General features: G+C 55.4%; 1 protein-coding gene across 6 annotated transcripts in view; it reads left to right on the plus strand.

The window, feature by feature from the left end:
• The window catches only part of CACNA2D3 (calcium voltage-gated channel auxiliary subunit alpha2delta 3), a 2,000,770-nt gene that overhangs the window by 1,514,636 nt on the left and 463,867 nt on the right, over nt 1-22,267 (plus strand). For all 6 annotated transcript variants that reach the window (XR_010186941.1, XM_063940834.1, XM_063940836.1 and 3 more), the window contains one exon: nt 21,250-21,330. Coding sequence is in view for 5 of the 6 variants with exons in the window: in XM_063940834.1 (XP_063796904.1) it covers nt 21,250-21,330 (81 nt within the window). In the remaining variant the exon portion in view is untranslated. The remainder of the gene's footprint in view (nt 1-21,249; nt 21,331-22,267) is intronic.

Here is a 22,267-nt window from a genome sequence, read left to right on the forward strand (position 1 = left end):
CGAGAGTCTACATGCAAAGCTGTACTTACCCCACTGTGTTTTCTAAGGGAGGGGGAAGGGGTGCCACAAAGGGGGAGCGTTTTAGGCAAGGTTGCTTGCATCTCCCCTGTGTGCCACTGCTGTCATGCAGAACATGATAAAGCATACTAAGGCTGCCCTAACGTTAGTCAAACCCTTAAAAAAAACTTTTTTTGTTTATTTACATACAGTGTTTCTGTATATTTCTCACAATACCAAGATACAAATGTGGTTATAACTATCCATAATAAATAATCTATGCTGCTTAATAGTGTTGTCTGTACAAATACCCACCAGGAGTCAAGTACTTTGATTTAGATTTAGTGGCGTGGAGGGAGACAGGGCAGTACGCTGGCGTGGACGGAGACAGGGAAGGATGGTGGCATAGAAGGAGACAGGACAGTACGCTGGCATGGAGGGAGACAGGGAAGGATGGTGGCATAGAAGGAGACAGGACAGTACGCTGGCGTGGACGGAGACAGGGAAGGATGGTGGCATAGAAGGAGACAGGACAGTACGCTGGCATGGAGGGAGACAGCGCAGCATGGTGGCGTAGGAGACAGGGCAGGATGGTGGCATGGAGGGAGACAGGGCAGGATGCTGGCATGGAGGGAGACAGGGAAGGATGGTGGCGTGGAGGGAGGCAGGGAAGGATGGTGGCATAGAAGGAGACAGGACAGTACGCTGGCATGGAGGGAGACAGCGCAGCATGGTGGCATAGGAGACAGGGCAGGATGGTGGCATGGAGGGAGACAGGGCAGGATGCTGGCATGGAGGGAGACAGGGAAGGATGGTGGCGTAGAGGGAGACAGGGCAGGATGGTGGCATAGAAGGAGACAGGGCAGTACACTGGCATGGAGGGAGACAGGGCAGGATGGTGGCATAGAAGGAGACAGGACAGTACGCTGGCATGGAGGGAGACAGCGCAGCATGGTGGCGTAGGAGACAGGGCAGGATGGTGGCATGGAGGGAGACAGGGCAGGATGCTGGCATGGAGGGAGACAGGGAAGGATGGTGGCGTGGAGGGAGACAGGGAAGGATGGTGGCGTAGAGGGAGGCAGGGAAGGATGGTGGCGTAGAAGGAGACAGGGCAGTATGCTGGCGTGGAGGGAGACAGGGAAGGATGGTGGCATAGAAGGAGACAGGACAGTACGCTGGCATGGAGGGAGACAGTGCAGCATGGTGGCTTAGAAGGAGACAGGGCAGGATGGTGGCATGGAGGGAGACAGGGCAGGATGGTGGTGTGAAAGGAGACAGGGCAGTATGGTGGCGTAGAAGGAGACAGGGCAGGACGCTGGTGTGGAGGGAGACAGGGCAGGATGGTGGCACCGGAGGGAGATACGGCAGCATGATGGCATAGAAGGAGAGAGGGCAGTACGCTGGCGTGGACGGAGACAGAGAAGGATGGTGGCATAGAAGGAGACAGGGCAGTATGTTGGCGTGGACGGAGACAGGGAAGGATGGTGGCATAGAAGGAGACAGGGCAGTACGCTGGCGTGGACGGAGACAGAGAAGGATGGTGGCATAGAAGGAGACAGGGCAGTATATTGGCGTGGACGGAGACAGGGAAGGATGGTGGCATAGAAGGAGACAGGGCAGTACGCTGGCGTGGACGGAGACAGGGAAGGATGGTGGCATAGAAGGAGACAGGGCAGTACACTGGCATAGAGGGAGACAGGGAAGGATGGTGGCATAGAAGGAGACAGGACAGTACGCTGGCGTGGACGGAGACAGGGAAGGATGGTGGCATAGAAGGAGACAGGACAGTACGCTGGCATGGAGGGAGACAGCGCAGCATGGTGGCGTAGGAGACAGGGCAGGATGGTGGCATGGAGGGAGACAGGGCAGGATGGTGGCGTGGAGGGAGGCAGGGAAGGATGGTGGCATAGAAGGAGACAGGACAGTACGCTGGCGTGGACGGAGACAGGGCAGGATGGTGGCATAGAAGGAGACAGGACAGTACGCTGGCATGGAGGGAGACAGCGCAGCATGGTGGCATAGAAGGAGACAGGGCAGGATGGTGGCATGGAGGGAGACAGGGCAGGATGCTGGCATGGAGGGAGACAGGGAAGGATGGTGGCGTAGAGGGAGACAGGGCAGGATGGTGGCATAGAAGGAGACAGGGCAGTACACTGGCATGGAGGGAGACAGGGAAGGATGGTGGCATAGAAGGAGACAGGACAGTACGCTGGCATGGAGGGAGACAGCGCAGCATGGTGGCGTAGGAGACAGGGCAGGATGGTGGCATGGAGGGAGACAGGGCAGAATGCTGGCATGGAGGGAGACAGGGAAGGATGGTGGCGTGGAGGGAGACAGGGAAGGATGGTGGCGTGGAGGGAGGCAGGGAAGGATGGTGGCGTAGAAGGAGACAGGGCAGTATGCTGGCGTGGAGGGAGACAGGGAAGGATGGTGGCATAGAAGGAGACAGGACAGTACGCTGGCATGGAGGGAGACAGTGCAGCATGGTGGCTTAGAAGGAGACAGGGCAGGATGGTGGCATGGAGGGAGACAGGGCAGGATGGTGGTGTGAAAGGAGACAGGGCAGGACGCTGGCGTGGAGGGAGACAGGGCAGGATGGTGGCACCGGAGGGAGATACGGCAGCATGATGGCATAGAAGGAGAGAGGGCAGTACGCTGGCGTGGACGGAGACAGAGAAGGATGGTGGCATAGAAGGAGACAGGGCAGTATGTTGGCGTGGACGGAGACAGGGAAGGATGGTGGCATAGAAGGAGACAGGGCAGTACGCTGGCGTGGACGGAGACAGGGCAGGATGGTGGCACTGGAGGGAGACACGGCAGCATGGTGGTGTAGAAGGAGACAGGGCAGGACGCTGGCGTGGAGGGAGACAGGGCAGGATGGTGGCATGGAGGGAGACAGGACAGGATGGTGGTGTGGAAGGAGACCGGGCAGGATGGTGGCACTGGAGGGAGACACGGCAGCATGGTGGTGTAGAAGGAGACAGGGCAGGACGCTGGCGTGGAGGGAGACAGGGCAGGATGGTGGTACTGGAGGGAGATACGGCAGCATGGTGGCGTAGAAGGAGACAGGGCAGGACGCTGGCATGGAGGGAGACAGCGCAGCATGGTGGCGTAGAAGGAGACAGGGCAGGATGCTGGCATGGAGGGAGACAGGGCAGGATGCTGGCATGGAGGGAGACAGGGAAGGATGGTGGCATAGAGGGAGACAGGGCAGGATGGTGGCGTGGAGGGAGGCAGGGCAGTACACTGGCATGGAGGGAGACAGGTAAGGATGGTGGCATAGAAGGAGACAGAACAGTACGCTGGCATGGAGGGAGACAGCGCAGCATGGTGGCGTAGGAGACAGGGCAGGATGGTGGCATGGAGGGAGACAGGGCAGGATGCTGGCATGGAGGGAGACAGGGAAGGATGGTGGCGTAGAGGGAGACAGGGCAGGATGCTGGCGTGGACGGAGACAGGGCAGGATGGTGGCATGGAGGGAGACAGGACAGGATGGTGGTGTGGAAGGCGACAGGGCAGGATGGTGGCACTGGAGGGAGACACGGCAGCATGGTGGTGTAGAAGGAGACAGGGCAGGACGCTGGCGTGGAGGGAGACAGGGCAGGATGGTGGTACTGGAGGGAGATACGGCAGCATGGTGGCGTAGAAGGAGACAGGGCAGGACGCTGGCGTGGAGGGAGACAGCGCAGCATGGTGGCGTAGAAGGAGACAGGGCAGGATGGTGGCATGGAGGGAGACAGGGCAGGATGCTGGCATGGAGGGAGACAGGGAAGGATGGTGGCGTAGAGGGAGACAGTGAAGGATGGTGGCATAGAAGGAGACAGGGCAGTACACTGGCATGGAGGGAGACAGGGAAGGATGGTGGCATAGAAGGAGACAGGACAGTACGCTGGCATGGAGGGAGACAGCGCAGCATGGTGGCGTAGGAGACAGGGCAGGATGGTGGCATGGAGGGAGACAGGGCAGGATGCTGGCATGGAGGGAGACAGGGAAGGATGGTGGCGTGGAGGGAGACAGGGAAGGATGGTGGCGTGGACGGAGACATGGAAGGATGGTGGCATAGAAGGAGACAGGGCAGTACGCTGGCGTGGACGGAGACAGGGAAGGATGGTGGCATAGAAGGAGACAGGACAGTACGCTGGCGTGGACGGAGACAGGGCAGGATGGTGGCATAGAAGGAGACAGGACAGTACGCTGGCATGGAGGGAGACAGCGCAGCATGGTGGCGTAGAAGGAGACAGGGCAGGATGGTGGCATGGAGGGAGACAGGGCAAGATGCTGGCATGGAGGGAGACAGGGAAGGATGGTGGCGTGGAGGGAGACAGGGAAGGATGGTGGCGTGGACGGAGACAGGGAAGGATGGTGGCATAGAAGGAGACAGGACAGTACGCTGGCGTGGACGGAGACAGGGCAGGATGGTGGCATAGAAGGAGACAGGACAGTACGCTGGCATGGAGGGAGACAGCGCAGCATGGTGGCGTAGAAGGAGACAGGGCAGGATGGTGGCATGAAGGGAGACAGGGCAGGATGCTGGCATGGAGGGAGACAGGGAAGGATGGTGGCGTAGAGGGAGACAGGGCAGGATGGTGGCGTGGAGGGAGGCAGGGCAGTACACTGGCATGGAGGGAGACAGGGAAGGATGGTGGCATAGAAGGAGACAGGACAGTACGCTGGCATGAAGGGAGACAGCGCAGCATGGTGGCGTAGGAGACAGGGCAGGATGGTGGCATGGATGGAGACAGGGCAGGATGCTGGCATGGAGGGAGACAGGGAAGGATGGTGGCATAGAGGGAGACAGGGCAGGATGCTGGCGTGGATGGAGACAGGGCAGGATGGTGGCATGGAGGGAGACAGGACAGGATGGTGGTGTGGAAGGAGACAGGGCAGGATGGTGGCACTGGAGGGAGACACGGCAGCATGGTGGTGTAGAAGGAGACAGGGCAGGACGCTAGCGTGGAGGCAGACAGGGCAGGATGGTGGTACTGGAGGGAGATACGGCAGCATGGTGGCGTAGAAGGAGACAGGGTAGGACGCTGGCGTGGAGGGAGACAGCGCAGCATGGTGGCGTAGAAGGAGACAGGGCAGGATGGTGGCATGGAGGGAGACAGGGCAGGATGCTGGCATGGAGGGAGACAGGGAAGGACGGTGGCGTAGAGGGAGACAGGGAAGGATGGTGGCATAGAAGGAGACAGGGCAGTACACTGGCATGGAGGGAGACAGGGAAGGATGGTGGCATAGAAGGAGACAGGACAGTACGCTGGCATGGAGGGAGACAGCGCAGCATGGTGGCGTAGGAGACAGGGCAGGATGGTGGCATGGAGGGAGACAGGGCAGGATGCTGGCATGGAGGGAGACAGGGAAGGATGGTGGCGTGGAGGGAGACAGGGAAGGATGGTGGCGTGGACGGAGACAGGGAAGGATGGTGGCATAGAAGGAGACAGGGCAGTACGCTGGCGTGGACGGAGACAGGGAAGGATGGTGGCATAGAAGGAGACAGGACAGTACGCTGGCGTGGACGGAGACAGGGAAGGATGGTGGCATAGAAGGAGACAGGACAGTACGCTGGCATGGAGGGAGACAGGGCAGGATGGTGGCGTAGAAGAAGACAGGGCAGGATGGTGGCATGGAGGGAGACAGGGCAGGATGCTGGCATGGAGGGAGACAGGGAAGGATGGTGGCATAGAGGGATACAGGGCAGGATGGTGGCATAGAAGGAGACAGGGCAGTACACTGGCATGGAGGGAGACAGGGAAGGATGGTGGCATAGAAGGAGACAGGACAGTACGCTGGCATGGAGGGAGACAGCGCAGCATGGGGGCGTAGGAGACAGGGCAGGATGGTGGCATGGAGGGAGACAGGGCAGGATGCTGGCATGGAGGGAGACAGGGAAGGATGGTGGCGTGGAGGGAGACAGGGAAGGATGGTGGCGTGGAGGGAGGCAGGGAAGGATGGTGGCGTAGAAGGAGACAGGGCAGTATGCTGGCGTGGAGGGAGACAGGGAAGGATGGTGGCATAGAAGGAGACAGGACAGTATGCTGGCATGGAGGGAGACAGTGCAGCATGGTGGCTTAGAAGGAGACAGGGCAGGATGGTGGCATGGAGGGAGACAGGGCAGGATGGTGGTGTGAAAGGAGACAGGGCAGTATGGTGGCGTAGAAGGAGACAGGGCAGGACGCTGGCGTGGAGGGAGACAGGGCAGGATGGTGGCACCGGAGGGCGATACGGCAGCATGGTGGCATAGAAGGAGACAGGGCAGTACGCTGGCGTGGACGGAGACAGAGAAGGATGGTGGCATAGAAGGAGACAGGGCAGTATGTTGGCGTGGACGGAGACAGGGAAGGATGGTGGCATAGAAGGAGACAGGGCAGTACGCTGGCGTGGACGGAGACAGGGCAGGATGGTGGCATGGAGGGAGACAGGACAGGATGGTGGTGTGGAAGGAGACAGGGCAGGATGGTGGCACTGGAGGGAGACACGGCAGCATGGTGGTGTAGAAGGAGACAGGGCAGGACGCTGGCGTGGAGGGAGACAGGGCAGGATGGTGGTACTGGAGGGAGATACGGCAGCATGGTGGCGTAGAAGGAGACAGGGCAGGACGCTGGCGTGGAGGGAGACAGCGCAGCATGGTGGCGTAGAAGGAGACAGGGCAGGATGGTGGCATGGAGGGAGACAGGGCAGGATGCTGGCATGGAGGGAGACAGGGAAGGACGGTGGCGTAGAGGGAGACAGGGAAGGATGGTGGCATAGAAGGAGACAGGGCAGTACACTGGCATGGAGGGAGACAGGGAAGGATGGTGGCATAGAAGGAGACAGGACAGTACGCTGGCATGGAGGGAGACAGCGCAGCATGGTGGCGTAGGAGACAGGGCAGGATGGTGGCATGGAGGGAGACAGGGCAGGATGCTGGCATGGAGGGAGACAGGGAAGGATGGTGGCGTGGAGGGAGACAGGGAAGGATGGTGGCGTGGACGGAGACAGGGAAGGATGGTGGCATAGAAGGAGACAGGGCAGTACGCTGGCGTGGACGGAGACAGGGAAGGATGGTGGCATAGAAGGAGACAGGACAGTACGCTGGCGTGGACGGAGACAGGGAAGGATGGTGGCATAGAAGGAGACAGGACAGTACGCTGGCATGGAGGGAGACAGCGCAGCATGGTGGCGTAGAAGAAGACAGGGCAGGATGGTGGCATGGAGGGAGACAGGGCAGGATGCTGGCATGGAGGGAGACAGGGAAGGATGGTGGCATAGAGGGATACAGGGCAGGATGGTGGCATAGAAGGAGACAGGGCAGTACACTGGCATGGAGGGAGACAGGGAAGGATGGTGGCATAGAAGGAGACAGGACAGTACGCTGGCATGGAGGGAGACAGCGCAGCATGGGGGCGTAGGAGACAGGGCAGGATGGTGGCATGGAGGGAGACAGGGCAGGATGCTGGCATGGAGGGAGACAGGGAAGGATGGTGGCGTGGAGGGAGACAGGGAAGGATGGTGGCGTGGACGGAGACATGGAAGGATGGTGGCATAGAAGGAGACAGGGCAGTACGCTGGCGTGGACGGAGACAGGGAAGGATGGTGGCATAGAAGGAGACAGGACAGTACGCTGGCGTGGACGGAGACAGGGCAGGATGGTGGCATAGAAGGAGACAGGACAGTACGCTGGCATGGAGGGAGACAGCGCAGCATGGTGGCGTAGAAGGAGACAGGGCAGGATGGTGGCATGGAGGGAGACAGGGCAAGATGCTGGCATGGAGGGAGACAGGGAAGGATGGTGGCGTGGAGGGAGACAGGGAAGGATGGTGGCGTGGACGGAGACAGGGAAGGATGGTGGCATAGAAGGAGACAGGACAGTACGCTGACGTGGACGGAGACAGGGCAGGATGGTGGCATAGAAGGAGACAGGACAGTACGCTGGCATGGAGGGAGACAGCGCAGCATGGTGGCGTAGAAGGAGACAGGGCAGGATGGTGGCATGGAGGGAGACAGGGCAAGATGCTGGCATGGAGGGAGACAGGGAAGGATGGTGGCGTGGAGGGAGACAGGGAAGGATGGTGGCGTGGACGGAGACAGGGAAGGATGGTGGCATAGAAGGAGACAGGGCAGTACGCTGGCGTGGACGGAGACAGGGAAGGATGGTGGCATAGAAGGAGACAGGACAGTACGCTGGCGTGGACGGAGACAGGGAAGGATGGTGGCATAGAAGGAGACAGGACAGTACGCTGGCATGGAGGGAGACAGCGCAGCATGGTGGCGTAGAAGAAGACAGGGCAGGATGGTGGCATGGAGGGAGACAGGGCAGGATGCTGGCATGGAGGGAGACAGGGAAGGATGGTGGCATAGAGGGATACAGGGCAGGTTGGTGGCATAGAAGGAGACAGGGCAGTACACTGGCATGGAGGGAGACAGGGAAGGATGGTGGCATAGAAGGAGACAGGACAGTACGCTGGCATGGAGGGAGACAGCGCAGCATGGGGGCGTAGGAGACAGGGCAGGATGGTGGCATGGAGGGAGACAGGGCAGGATGCTGGCATGGAGGGAGACAGGGAAGGATGGTGGCGTGGAGGGAGACAGGGAAGGATGGTGGCGTGGACGGAGACATGGAAGGATGGTGGCATAGAAGGAGACAGGGCAGTACGCTGGCGTGGACGGAGACAGGGAAGGATGGTGGCATAGAAGGAGACAGGACAGTACGCTGGCGTGGACGGAGACAGGGCAGGATGGTGGCATAGAAGGAGACAGGACAGTACGCTGGCATGGAGGGAGACAGCGCAGCATGGTGGCGTAGAAGGAGACAGGGCAGGATGGTGGCATGGAGGGAGACAGGGCAAGATGCTGGCATGGAGGGAGACAGGGAAGGATGGTGGCGTGGAGGGAGACAGGGAAGGATGGTGGCGTGGACGGAGACAGGGAAGGATGGTGGCATAGAAGGAGACAGGACAGTACGCTGGCGTGGACGGAGACAGGGCAGGATGGTGGCATAGAAGGAGACAGGACAGTACGCTGGCATGGAGGGAGACAGCGCAGCATGGTGGCGTAGAAGGAGACAGGGCAGGATGGTGGCATGAAGGGAGACAGGGCAGGATGCTGGCATGGAGGGAGACAGGGAAGGATGGTGGCGTAGAGGGAGACAGGGCAGGATGGTGGCGTGGAGGGAGGCAGGGCAGTACACTGGCATGGAGGGAGACAGGGAAGGATGGTGGCATAGAAGGAGACAGGACAGTACACTGGCATGAAGGGAGACAGCGCAGCATGGTGGCGTAGGAGACAGGGCAGGATGGTGGCATGGATGGAGACAGGGCAGGATGCTGGCATGGAGGGAGACAGGGAAGGATGGTGGCGTAGAGGGAGACAGGGCAGGATGCTGGCGTGGACGGAGACAGGGCAGGATGGTGGCATGGAGGGAGACAGGACAGGATGGTGGTGTGGAAGGAGACAGGGCAGGATGGTGGCACTGGAGGGAGACACGGCAGCATGGTGGTGTAGAAGGAGACAGGGCAGGACGCTGGCGTGGAGGGAGACAGGGCAGGATGGTGGTACTGGAGGGAGATACGGCAGCATGGTGGCGTAGAAGGAGACAGGGTAGGACGCTGGCGTGGAGGGAGACAGCGCAGCATGGTGGCGTAGAAGGAGACAGGGCAGGATGGTGGCATGGAGGGAGACAGGGCAGGATGCTGGCATGGAGGGAGACAGGGAAGGACGGTGGCGTAGAGGGAGACAGGGAAGGATGGTGGCATAGAAGGAGACAGGGCAGTACACTGGCATGGAGGGAGACAGGGAAGGATGGTGGCATAGAAGGAGACAGGACAGTACGCTGGCATGGAGGGAGACAGCGCAGCATGGTGGCGTAGGAGACAGGGCAGGATGGTGGCATGGAGGGAGACAGGGCAGGATGCTGGCATGGAGGGAGACAGGGAAGGATGGTGGCGTGGAGGGAGACAGGGAAGGATGGTGGCGTGGACGGAGACAGGGAAGGATGGTGGCATAGAAGGAGACAGGGCAGTACGCTGGCGTGGACGGAGACAGGGAAGGATGGTGGCATAGAAGGAGACAGGACAGTACGCTGGCGTGGACGGAGACAGGGAAGGATGGTGGCATAGAAGGAGACAGGACAGTACGCTGGCATGGAGGGAGACAGGGCAGGATGGTGGCGTAGAAGAAGACAGGGCAGGATGGTGGCATGGAGGGAGACAGGGCAGGATGCTGGCATGGAGGGAGACAGGGAAGGATGGTGGCATAGAGGGATACAGGGCAGGATGGTGGCATAGAAGGAGACAGGGCAGTACACTGGCATGGAGGGAGACAGGGAAGGATGGTGGCATAGAAGGAGACAGGACAGTACGCTGGCATGGAGGGAGACAGCGCAGCATGGGGGCGTAGGAGACAGGGCAGGATGGTGGCATGGAGGGAGACAGGGCAGGATGCTGGCATGGAGGGAGACAGGGAAGGATGGTGGCGTGGAGGGAGACAGGGAAGGATGGTGGCGTGGAGGGAGGCAGGGAAGGATGGTGGCGTAGAAGGAGACAGGGCAGTATGCTGGCGTGGAGGGAGACAGGGAAGGATGGTGGCATAGAAGGAGACAGGACAGTATGCTGGCATGGAGGGAGACAGTGCAGCATGGTGGCTTAGAAGGAGACAGGGCAGGATGGTGGCATGGAGGGAGACAGGGCAGGATGGTGGTGTGAAAGGAGACAGGGCAGTATGGTGGCGTAGAAGGAGACAGGGCAGGACGCTGGCGTGGAGGGAGACAGGGCAGGATGGTGGCACCGGAGGGCGATACGGCAGCATGGTGGCATAGAAGGAGACAGGGCAGAACGCTGGCGTGGACGGAGACAGAGAAGGATGGTGGCATAGAAGGAGACAGGGCAGTATGTTGGCGTGGACGGAGACAGGGAAGGATGGTGGCATAGAAGGAGACAGGGCAGTACGCTGGCGTGGACGGAGACAGGGCAGGATGGTGGCATGGAGGGAGACAGGACAGGATGGTGGTGTGGAAGGAGACAGGGCAGGATGGTGGCACTGGAGGGAGACACGGCAGCATGGTGGTGTAGAAGGAGACAGGGCAGGACGCTGGCGTGGAGGGAGACAGGGCAGGATGGTGGTACTGGAGGGAGATACGGCAGCATGGTGGCGTAGAAGGAGACAGGGCAGGACGCTGGCGTGGAGGGAGACAGCGCAGCATGGTGGCGTAGAAGGAGACAGGGCAGGATGGTGGCATGGAGGGAGACAGGGCAGGATGCTGGCATGGAGGGAGACAGGGAAGGACGGTGGCGTAGAGGGAGACAGGGAAGGATGGTGGCATAGAAGGAGACAGGGCAGTACACTGGCATGGAGGGAGACAGGGAAGGATGGTGGCATAGAAGGAGACAGGACAGTACGCTGGCATGGAGGGAGACAGTGCAGCATGGTGGCGTAGGAGACAGGGCAGGATGGTGGCATGGAGGGAGACAGGGCAGGATGCTGGCATGGAGGGAGACAGGGAAGGATGGTGGCGTGGAGGGAGACAGGGAAGGATGGTGGCGTGGACGGAGACAGGGAAGGATGGTGGCATAGAAGGAGACAGGGCAGTACGCTGGCGTGGACGGAGACAGGGAAGGATGGTGGCATAGAAGGAGACAGGACAGTACGCTGGCGTGGACGGAGACAGGGAAGGATGGTGGCATAGAAGGAGACAGGACAGTACGCTGGCATGGAGGGAGACAGCGCAGCATGGTGGCGTAGAAGAAGACAGGGCAGGATGGTGGCATGGAGGGAGACAGGGCAGGATGCTGGCATGGAGGGAGACAGGGAAGGATGGTGGCATAGAGGGATACAGGGCAGGATGGTGGCATAGAAGGAGACAGGGCAGTACACTGGCATGGAGGGAGACAGGGAAGGATGGTGGCATAGAAGGAGACAGGACAGTACGCTGGCATGGAGGGAGACAGCGCAGCATGGGGGCGTAGGAGACAGGGCAGGATGGTGGCATGGAGGGAGACAGGGCAGGATGCTGGCATGGAGGGAGACAGGGAAGGATGGTGGCGTGGAGGGAGACAGGGAAAGATGGTGGCGTGGAGGGAGGCAGGGAAGGATGGTGGCGTAGAAGGAGACAGGGCAGTATGCTGGCGTGGAGGGAGACAGGGAAGGATGGTGGCATAGAAGGAGACAGGACAGTATGCTGGCATGGAGGGAGACAGTGCAGCATGGTGGCTTAGAAGGAGACAGGGCAGGATGGTGGCATGGAGGGAGACAGGGCAGGATGGTGGTGTGAAAGGAGACAGGGCAGTATGGTGGCGTAGAAGGAGACAGGGCAGGACGCTGGCGTGGAGGGAGACAGGGCAGGATGGTGGCACCGGAGGGCGATACGGCAGCATGGTGGCATAGAAGGAGACAGGGCAGTACGCTGGCGTGGACGGAGACAGAGAAGGATGGTGGCATATAAGGAGACAGGGCAGTATGTTGGCGTGGACGGAGACAGGGAAGGATGGTGGCATAGAAGGAGACAGGGCAGTACGCTGGCGTGGACGGAGACAGGGCAGGATGGTGGCATGGAGGGAGACAGGACAGGATGGTGGTGTGGAAGGAGACAGGGCAGGATGGTGGCACTGGAGGGAGACACGGCAGCATGGTGGTGTAGAAGGAGACAGGGCAGGACGCTGGCGTGGAGGGAGACAGGGCAGGATGGTGGTACTGGAGGGAGATACGGCAGCATGGTGGCGTAGAAGGAGACAGGGCAGGACGCTGGCGTGGAGGGAGACAGCGCAGCATGGTGGCGTAGAAGGAGACAGGGCAGGATGGTGGCATGGAGGGAGACAGGGCAGGATGCTGGCATGGAGGGAGACAGGGAAGGATGGTGCCGTAGAGGGAGACAGGGCAGGATGGTGGCGTGGAGGGAGGCAGGGCAGTACACTGGCATGGAGGGAGACAGGGAAGGATGGTGGCATAGAAGGAGACAGGACAGTACGGTGGCATGGAGGTAGACAGCGCAGCATGGTGGCGTAGGAGACAGGGCAGGATGGTGGCATGGAGGGAGACAGGGCAGGATGCTGGCATGGAGGGAGACAGGGAAGGATGGTGGCGTAGAGGGAGACAGGGCAGGATGCTGGCGTGGACGGAGACAGGGCAGGATGGTGGCATGGAGGGAGACAGGACAGGATGGTGGTGTGGAAGGAGACAGGGCAGGATGGTGGCACTGGAGGGAGACACGGCAGCATGGTGGTGTAGAAGGAGACAGGGCAGGACGCTGGCGTGGATGGAGACAGGGCAGGATGGTGGTACTGGAGGGAGATACGGCAGCATGGTGGCGTAGAAGGAGACAGGGCAGGACGCTGGCGTGGAGGGAGACAGCGCAGCATGGTGGCGTAGAAGGAGACAGGGCAGGATGGTGGCATGGAGGGAGACAGGGCAGGATGCTGGCATGGAGGGAGACAGGGAAGGATGGTGGCGTAGACGGAGACAGGGAAGGATGGTGGCATAGAAGGAGACAGGGCAGTACACTGGCATGGAGGGAGACAGGGAAGGATGGTGGCATAGAAGGAGACAGGACAGTACGCTGGCATGGAGGGAGACAGCGCAGCATGGTGGCGTAGGAGACAGGGCAGGATGGTGGCATGGAGGGAGACAGGGCAGGATGCTGGCATGGAGGGAGACAGGGAAGGATGGTGGCGTGGAGGGAGACAGGGAAGGATGGTGGCGTGGAGGGAGGCAGGGAAGGATGGTAGCGTAGAAGGAGACAGGGCAGTATGCTGGCGTGGAGGGAGACAGGGAAGGATGGTGGCATAGAAGGAGACAGGACAGTACGCTGGCATGGAGGGAGACAGTGCAGCATGGTGGCTTAGAAGGAGACAGGGCAGGATGGTGGCATGGAGGGAGACAGGGCAGGATGGTGGTGTGAAAGGAGACAGGGCAGTATGGTGGCGTAGAAGGAGACAGGGCAGGACGCTGGCGTGGAGGGAGACAGGGCAGGATGGTGGCACCGGAGGGAGATACGGCAGCATGGTGGCATAGAAGGAGACAGGGCAGTACGCTGGCGTGGACGGAGACAGAGAAGGATGGTGGCATAGAAGGAGACAGGGCAGTACGCCGGCGTGGACGGAGACAGGGCAGGATGGTGGCATGGAGGGAGACAGGACAGGATGGTGGTGTGGAAGGAGACAGGGCAGGATGGTGGCACTGGAGGGAGACACGGCAGCATGGTGGTGTAGAAGGAGACAGGGCAGGACGCTGGCGTGGAGGGAGACAGGGCAGGATGGTGGTACTGGAGGGAGATACGGCAGCATGGTGGCCTAGAAGGAGACAGGGCAGGACGCTGGCGTGGAGGGAGACGGGGAAGGATGGTGGCGTAGAAGGAAACCGGGCTGGATGGTGGCGTGGAGGGAGACAGGGCAGGGTGGTGGCGTGGAGGGAGACGGGGAAGGATGGTGGCACTGGAGGGAGATACGGCAGTATGGTAGCTTAGAAGGAGACAGGGCAGGACGCTGGCGTGGAGGGAGACGGGGAAGGATGGTGGCATAAAAGGAGACAGGGAAGGATGGTGGCGCTGGAAGGAGACAGGGATGGATGCTGGTATCAAGGGAGACAGGGCAGGATGCTGGTGTGGAGGGAGACAGGGCAGGATGGTGGCACTTGAGGGAGACAGAGCAGGATGGTGGCAATGGAGGGAGACAGGGCAGGAAGGTGGCGGCCAATGGCTGGGGCACAGGCCATTTGTGGTGGTGGTATTGGGCATCGGCTTGGGGCAGTAGCAGGCTTTGGCTTGGCGGTGATAGGGGTCATCGGCGGGACTCGGTGGATATTATGGCTGCAGTGCCTCACCAGTCACTGACCTCAACGCACGCCACTGGTGTACAGTAGGCCATTGCTGTATCTTGCAGCTCTGTGTCACTGCAAGTATCCATTCCATATCTGTGCAGCATTTTTGTGAGCAGTATATAGTATTACAGTGCAGCATTTTGGTGACCCAACAGTATATAGTTGTGTACAGTAGGCCATTGCTGTAACTTGCAGCTCTGTGTCCCTGCAAGTATCCATTCCATATCTGTGCAGCATTTTTGTGAGCAGTATATATAGTATTACAGTGCAGCATTTTGGTGACTCAACAGTATATAGTTGTGTACAGTAGGCCATTGCTGTATCTTGCAGCTCTGTGTCACTGCAAGTATCCATTCCATATCTGTGCAGCATTTTTGTGAGCAGTATATATAGTATTACAGTGCAGCATTTTGGTGACCCAACAGTATATAGTTGTGTACAGTAGGCCATTGCTATATCTTGCAGCTCTGTGTCACTGCAAGTATCCATTCCATATCTGTGCAGCATTTTTGTGAGCAGTATATATAGTATTACAGTGCAGCATTTATATTACTATATATTACTATATTATTTAGATATATTACTGGCATATAATTCCACACATTAAAAAATGGAGAACAAAAATGTGGAGGGTAAAATAGGGAAAGATCAAGATCCACTTCCACCTAGTGCTGAAGCTGCTGCCACTAGTCATGGCCGAGACAATGAAATGCCATCAACGTCGTCTGCCAAGGCCGTTGCCCAATGTCATAGTAGAGACCATGTAAAATCCAAAAAACTAAAGTTCAGTAAAATGACCCAAAAATCTAAATTAAAAGCATCTGAGGAGAAGCGTAAACTTGCCAATATGCCATTTACGACACAGAGTGGCAAGGAACGGCTGAGGCCCTGGCCTATGTTCAGGGTTAGTGGTTCAGCTTCACATGAGGATGGAAGCACTCATCCTCCCGCTAGAAAACTGAAAAGAGTTAAGATGGCAAAAGCATAGCAAAGAACTGTGCGTTCTTCTAAATCACAAATCCCCAAGGAGAGTCCAATTGTGTCGGTTGCGATTCCTGACCTTCCCAACACTGGACGGGAAGAAGTGGCGCCTACCACCAATTGCACGCCCCCTGCAAGTGCTGGAAGGAGCACCCACAGTCCAGTTCCTGATAGTCAGATTGAAGATGTCAGTGTTGAAGTACACCAGGATGAGGATATGGGTGTTGCTGGCGCTGAGGAGGAAATTGACAAGGAGGATTCTGATGGTGAGGTGGTTTGTTTAAGTCAGGCACCCGGGGAGACACCCGTTGTCCGTGGGATGAATATGGCCATTGACATACCTGGTCAAATTACAAAAAAAATCACCTCTTCGGTGTGGAATGATTTAAACAGAAATGCGGACAACAGGTGTCAAGCCGTGTGTTGCCTTTGTCAAGCTGTAATAAGTAGGGGTAAGGACGTTAACCACCTCGGAACATCCTCCCTTATACGTCACCTGGAGCGCATTCATCAGAAGTCATTGACAAGTTCAAAAACTTTGGGTGACAGCGGAAGCAGTCCACTGACAACTAAATCCCTTCCTCTTGTACCCAAGCTCCTGCAAACCACACCACCAACTCCCTCAGTGTCAATTTCCTCCTTAGACAGGAACGCCAATAGTCCTGCAGGCCATGTCACTGGCAAGTCTGACGAGTCCTCTCCTAACTGGGATTCCTCCGATGGATCCTTGAGTGTAACGACTACTGCTGCTGGCGCTGCTGTTGTTGCTGCTGGGAGTCGATCGTCATCCCAGAGGGGAAGTCGGAAGACCACTTATACTACTTCCAGTAAGCAATTGACTGTCCAACAGTCCTTTGCGAGGAAGATGAAATATCACAGCAGCCATCCTGCTGCAAAGCGGATTACTCAGGTCTTGGCAGTTGCGTTGGTGTTAAACGTGTGTCCGGTATCCACCGTTAATTCACAGGGAGTTAGAGAATTGCTTGAGGTACTATGTCCCCGGTACCAAATACCATCTAGGTTCCACTTCTCTAGGCAGGCGATACCGAGAATGTACACAGACGTCAGAAAAAGAGTCACCAGTGTCCTAAAAAAATGCAGTTGTACCCAATGTCCACTTAACCACGGACATGTGGACAAGTGAAGCAGGGCAGACTCAGGACTATATGACTGTGACAGCCCACTGGGTAGATGTATTGCCTCCCGCAGCAAGAACAGCAGAGGCGGCACCAGTAGCAGCATCTCGCAAACGCCAACTCGTTCCTAGGCAGGCTACGCTTTGTATCACCGCTTTCCAGAAGAGGCACACAGCTGACAACCTCTTACGGAAACTGAGGAACATCATCGCAGAATGGCTTACCACAATTGTACTCTCCTGGGGATTTGTGACATCGGACAACGCCACCAATATTGTGCGTGCATTACATGTGGGCAAATTCCAGCACGTCCCATGTTTTGCACATACATTGAATTTGGTGGTGCAGAATTTTTTAAAAAACGACAGGGGCGTACAAGAGATGCTGTCGGTGGCCCGAAGAATTGCGGGCCACTTTCGGCATCCAGCCACCGCGTGCCGAAGACTGGAGCACCAGCAAACACTCCTGAACCTGCCCCGCCATCATCTGAAGCAAGAGTTGGTAACGAGGTGGCATTCAACCCTTTATATGCTTCAGAGGATGGAGGAGCAGCAAAAGGCCATTCAAGCCTATACATCTGCCTACGATATAGGCAAAGGAGGGGGAATGCACCTGACTCAAGCCCAGTGGAGAATGATTTCAACATTGTGTAAGGTTCTGCAACCCTTTGAACTTGCCACACGTGAAGTCAGTTCAGACACTGCCAGCCTGAGTCAGGTCATTACCCTAATCAGGCTTTTGCAGAAGCAGCTGGAGAGATTGAAGGAGGAGCTAAACGGAGTGATTCCGCTAGGCATGTGGGACTTGTGGATGGAGCCCTTAATTCGCTTAACCAGGATTCACGGGTGGTCAATCTGTTGAAATTAGAGCACTACATTTTGGCCACCGTGCTTTATCCTAGGTTTAAAGCCTACGTTGTATCTCTCTTTCCGGCAGACACAAGTGTGCAGAGGTGCAAAGACCTGCTGGTGAGACACTTGTCAAGTCAAGCGGAATGTGACCCGTCAACAGCTCCTCCTTCACATTCTCCCGCAACTGGGGCTGCAAGGAAAAGGCTAAGAATTCCGAGCCCACCCGCTGGCGGTGATGCAGGGCAGTCTAGAGCGAGTGCTGACATCTGGTCCGGACTGAAGGACCTGCCAACGATTACTGACATGTCGTCTACTGTCACTGCATATGATTCTGTCACCATTGAAAGAATGGTGGAGGATTATATGAGTGACCGCATCCAAGTAGGCACGTCAGACAGTCCGTACGTATACTGGCAGGAAAAAGAGGCAATTTGGAGGCCCTTGCACGAACTGGCTTTATTTTACCTAAGTTGCCCCCCCTCCAGTGTATACTCCGAAAGAGTGTTTAGTGCAGCCGGTCAGCTTGTCAGCAATCGGCGTACGAGGTTACTTCCAGAAAATGTGGAGAAGATGATGTTCATCAAAATTAATTATAATCAATTCCTCCGTGGAGACATTCACCAGCAGCAATTGCCTCCAGAAAGTACACAGGGACCTGAGATGGTGGATTCCAGTGGGGACAAATTAATACTCTGTGAGGAGGGGGATGTACACAGTGAAAGGGGTGAGGAATCGGAGGATGATGATGGACATCTTGCCTCTGTAGAGCCAGTTTGTGCAAGGAGAGATTGATTGCTTCTTTTTTTGGTGGGAGCCCAAACCAACCAGTCATTTCAGCCACAGTCGTGTGGCAGACCCTGTGGCTGAAATGATGGGTTTGTTAAAGTGTGCATGTCCTGTTTATACAACATAACGGTGGGTGGGAGGGCCCAAGGACAATTCCATCTTGCGCCTCTTTTTTTTATTTATTTTTATTTATCTCTGCATCATGTGATGTTTGGGGCTAATTTTTTTAAGTGCCATCCTGTCTGACACTGCAGTGCCACTCCTAGATGGGCCAGGTGTTTGTGACGCCCACTTGGGTCGCTTAGCTTAGTCATCCAGCGACCTCGGTGCAAATTTTAGGACTAAAAATAATATTGTGAGGTGTTCAGAATAGACTGGAAATGAGTGGAAATTATGGTTATTGAGGTTAATATAATACTATGGGATCAAAATCCCCCCCAAATTCTATGATTTAAGCTGTTTTTGAGGGTTGTTTATTTAATAAAAAACACCCGAATCCAACAAAAAATTTTCATGGAGGTTTTGCCAAAATGCATCCGTATCCAAAACACGGCCGCGGAACCGAATCCAAAACCAAAACACAAAACCCGAAAAATTTCCGGTGCACATCTCTAGGTCTAGCGAAGCTTTTCAGTCGCACTGCTGGCCGCAGAGTGATTGACATGAAGTGGGCATTTTTGGGTGTCAACTGACCGTTTTCAGGGAGTGTTCGGAAAAACGCAGGCGTGCCAGAAAAAACGCAGGCGTGGCTGGGCGAACACAGTGCGTGTTTGTGACGTCAAAACAGGAACTGAACAGTCTGAAGTGATCGAAAGCTCTGAGTAGGTTTTGAGCTACTCTAAACTGCACAAAAAAAACTTTGTAGCCGCTCTGCGATTCTTTCGCTCGCACTTCTGCTAAGCTAAAATACACTCCCAGTGGGCGGCGGCATAGCGTTTGCACGGCTGCTAAAAACTGCTAGCGAGCGAACAACTCGGAATGACCACCATAGTCAGATGGAGAAACTGCCCCTGCCATAGTGCTGGTGGGAACGATGGAGGCTTATAAGGATGCACCAATCAGTATTACAGCATGCACATACACTAAAAGTGGGTGCCTTGGTCCTTGCACATTCAGACGTACAGATGTACACATTCAGACATACAGATGTACACAAGGGAAGGACTTTGTAGCAGCAAAAAGTTGCAGGCGGATGACCACCAACAGATGCTGCTGTGTGCTCTTCTGCTGCAACTCAGAATCAGGCCCAGACTGCCTCAAATGGAAGAGTTATAAATGTAGCACAACATTTTAATACATAAGTAGCAAATTATAGTGCATTTATTTATGCAGATGGATATAATAAGGAAGACCATCGATGGACAATAGTTATAAGCCATCAATGTTTTATTTCCAATGGCCATACTGGGATATTCGCTGCCATCGACTAGTGAAAATCTGATGGTGACGCAATGGTGAGGTCGCCCACTTACACTGTATACAGAGCCTATCCTTTTCATTGGTCGCTGTCACATGGCTTGCTGTGATTGGCTGTCACTCTTACAACCCACTGCCTAACAAACCTAGCATTGAAAAGAAAAATGAACTTAAGAAGCAGAATCAGAAGCCAAATGAATATGCAAAATAGGTTTCCGTAGTGCAATACATTCCACAACATTATTTGCTCAGTAATGTATCGCCATGTTCCCGATGATATCTGTGGCGCTGATGGAGAAGTAACCCATTCCAGATATGCTCATGTTGGCGACTGTCATCAGCAGTGTGTGTATTTGCTCCCGCCCTCAGGCACCTGGAAGGAATACAGCTACTGACAGGTGTACATATCTGTGCCTCTGTACAGTTCTGCATCAGTTACCATTATGACTGTTCATGTATATGTAGGAACAAGTATCAGATGAAACCAAATCTGCATACGTGTGTAGGCGCACCTCATAATGTGGATATGCCAGATAGAACACATTTTATATGTATAAAGCAGGACATTGGGGCATCACTCCATGTAAGATGGAATAAATTGAGCAACAAGCTGTATCAAAGATCCAACGTTTCAGTCTTCACTAAGCTTTTGCCAGGGTTCTTAGTAAAGATTGAAACGTCTGATACATCTTGTTGCTCAGTATATTTCTACATTATAAAGTCCTTGGAGTGACGCCCCAGTGCGCTGCTTTAGTTTATACCACTTTGTATGGTGTAGGGGAAGGCACTCAGGCTTTTAGCAACTTATACAGAAGGTGGAGTGCCAGTTCTATGGCTATTGTATATAGGGTCTGGTCCATGTTTGTAAGTAAAGCAAAAAAGCACTGCACTTGGGGCAGATGTAGCATTTGCAGAGAGAGTTAGATTTGGGATGAGGTGTGTTCAAACTGAATTGTAAATTGCAGTGTAAAATTAAAGCTGTCTAACATTTGTGGGCTACATGCAAAAGCAGCCAGTATTTACCCTGCACAGAAAAAAATATAACCGTATTTGCTCCCCTTGCATTACAGACACAAAGTTACATTTATTTATTTATTTATTTATTGGTTTTACTCACAAACATAAATCAGGTCCATAGTCCTAGAACCGGCATGATTCTGCCCACATACTGAGTACCAAAACTGCACTGAAGTGTGGATGACATGGATATGTACTGGAGACTGCAGATGGCGGTTCATTCATTTGACTCTATTATATGTGATGTTCCCAACTCCTGACATTTATATTTAAAATTTCAGGTTCACTGAACAGAAGCACTGTGGTAACAGCTAGTACAGCGATTCAGCTTCTCGATGACAGAAAATCACCAGTGGTGGCAGGTAAAGACCATATGTTGTGTTTTGTTTATATAGAAGGATGTTCTTGTGACACAGAAGATATTCCAATGCCAGATGTGGTCTACTAGGACAACTACAGCCTGGGACAGAGGCTTGTAAGCCACATTTCTTTACTCCGCTTGGCCACTGCAAACAAAAACTTCACTGGAAAATAATTCTCATCTCTATTAGTCTGGTAAACCAAAAATGACTTTTGGCTGCGTGAAAGTGATTCATTTAATAATAACGATAATTGCAATACAGTGGTTTAATGTCTTAAATCTAGGAGTGTTTCACCAGCGCAATTACATAGACATCTCAATATTTCATATTACCAAATTGCTAGTTAGGAGACCCTTCAAATTACATGGTTTATAAACCACTGAACAATATGTTCTATAATTTATTTGTACATAAGAGTACAGCTGAATTGCAGTTTGTCTGACTACTGTGTTGTGTAATGATTTGCTCCAAGTTTAACCTCATTTTTTCCACTGTTGCGCTGTTGAAGAAATATAATTTAATATCCTGTATCAGAAATGACTCTATTCAGGATTTGACACAGACTTAAGGTCCGTACACACTAGGCGATAAACGATATCTGTCTTTTTTACCCTCAGTGTGTATGCTGTTGGCGACGGCCAACGCGCGGGCCCGCGAGTCGTTAACGACCCTTGGTGTTGACCGTGCATGCAGCTTAATTTGGACTCATCGTCCAAAGCTGCAAGCTCCGGCTGGTCGCGGCATGACGTCACTGTGCAATATCGCTACCGATATCGCACAGTGTGTATGCCCAGGTCGGGCAGCCTGGGCTGGGAGGGGGACACACTAGGCGACGTCGCTCGTGAAGCACATCTCCTAATGTGTACACACCTTTACAGTGTTTATTTCATGTTACACATTAAGCTGATGGATGTGGAAATCTTTGATATGGTGTGAC

Source organism: Pseudophryne corroboree, chromosome 9 (assembly GCF_028390025.1).
Source record: "Pseudophryne corroboree isolate aPseCor3 chromosome 9, aPseCor3.hap2, whole genome shotgun sequence".
In the NCBI taxonomy this organism is placed as follows: domain Eukaryota; kingdom Metazoa; phylum Chordata; class Amphibia; order Anura; family Myobatrachidae; genus Pseudophryne; species Pseudophryne corroboree.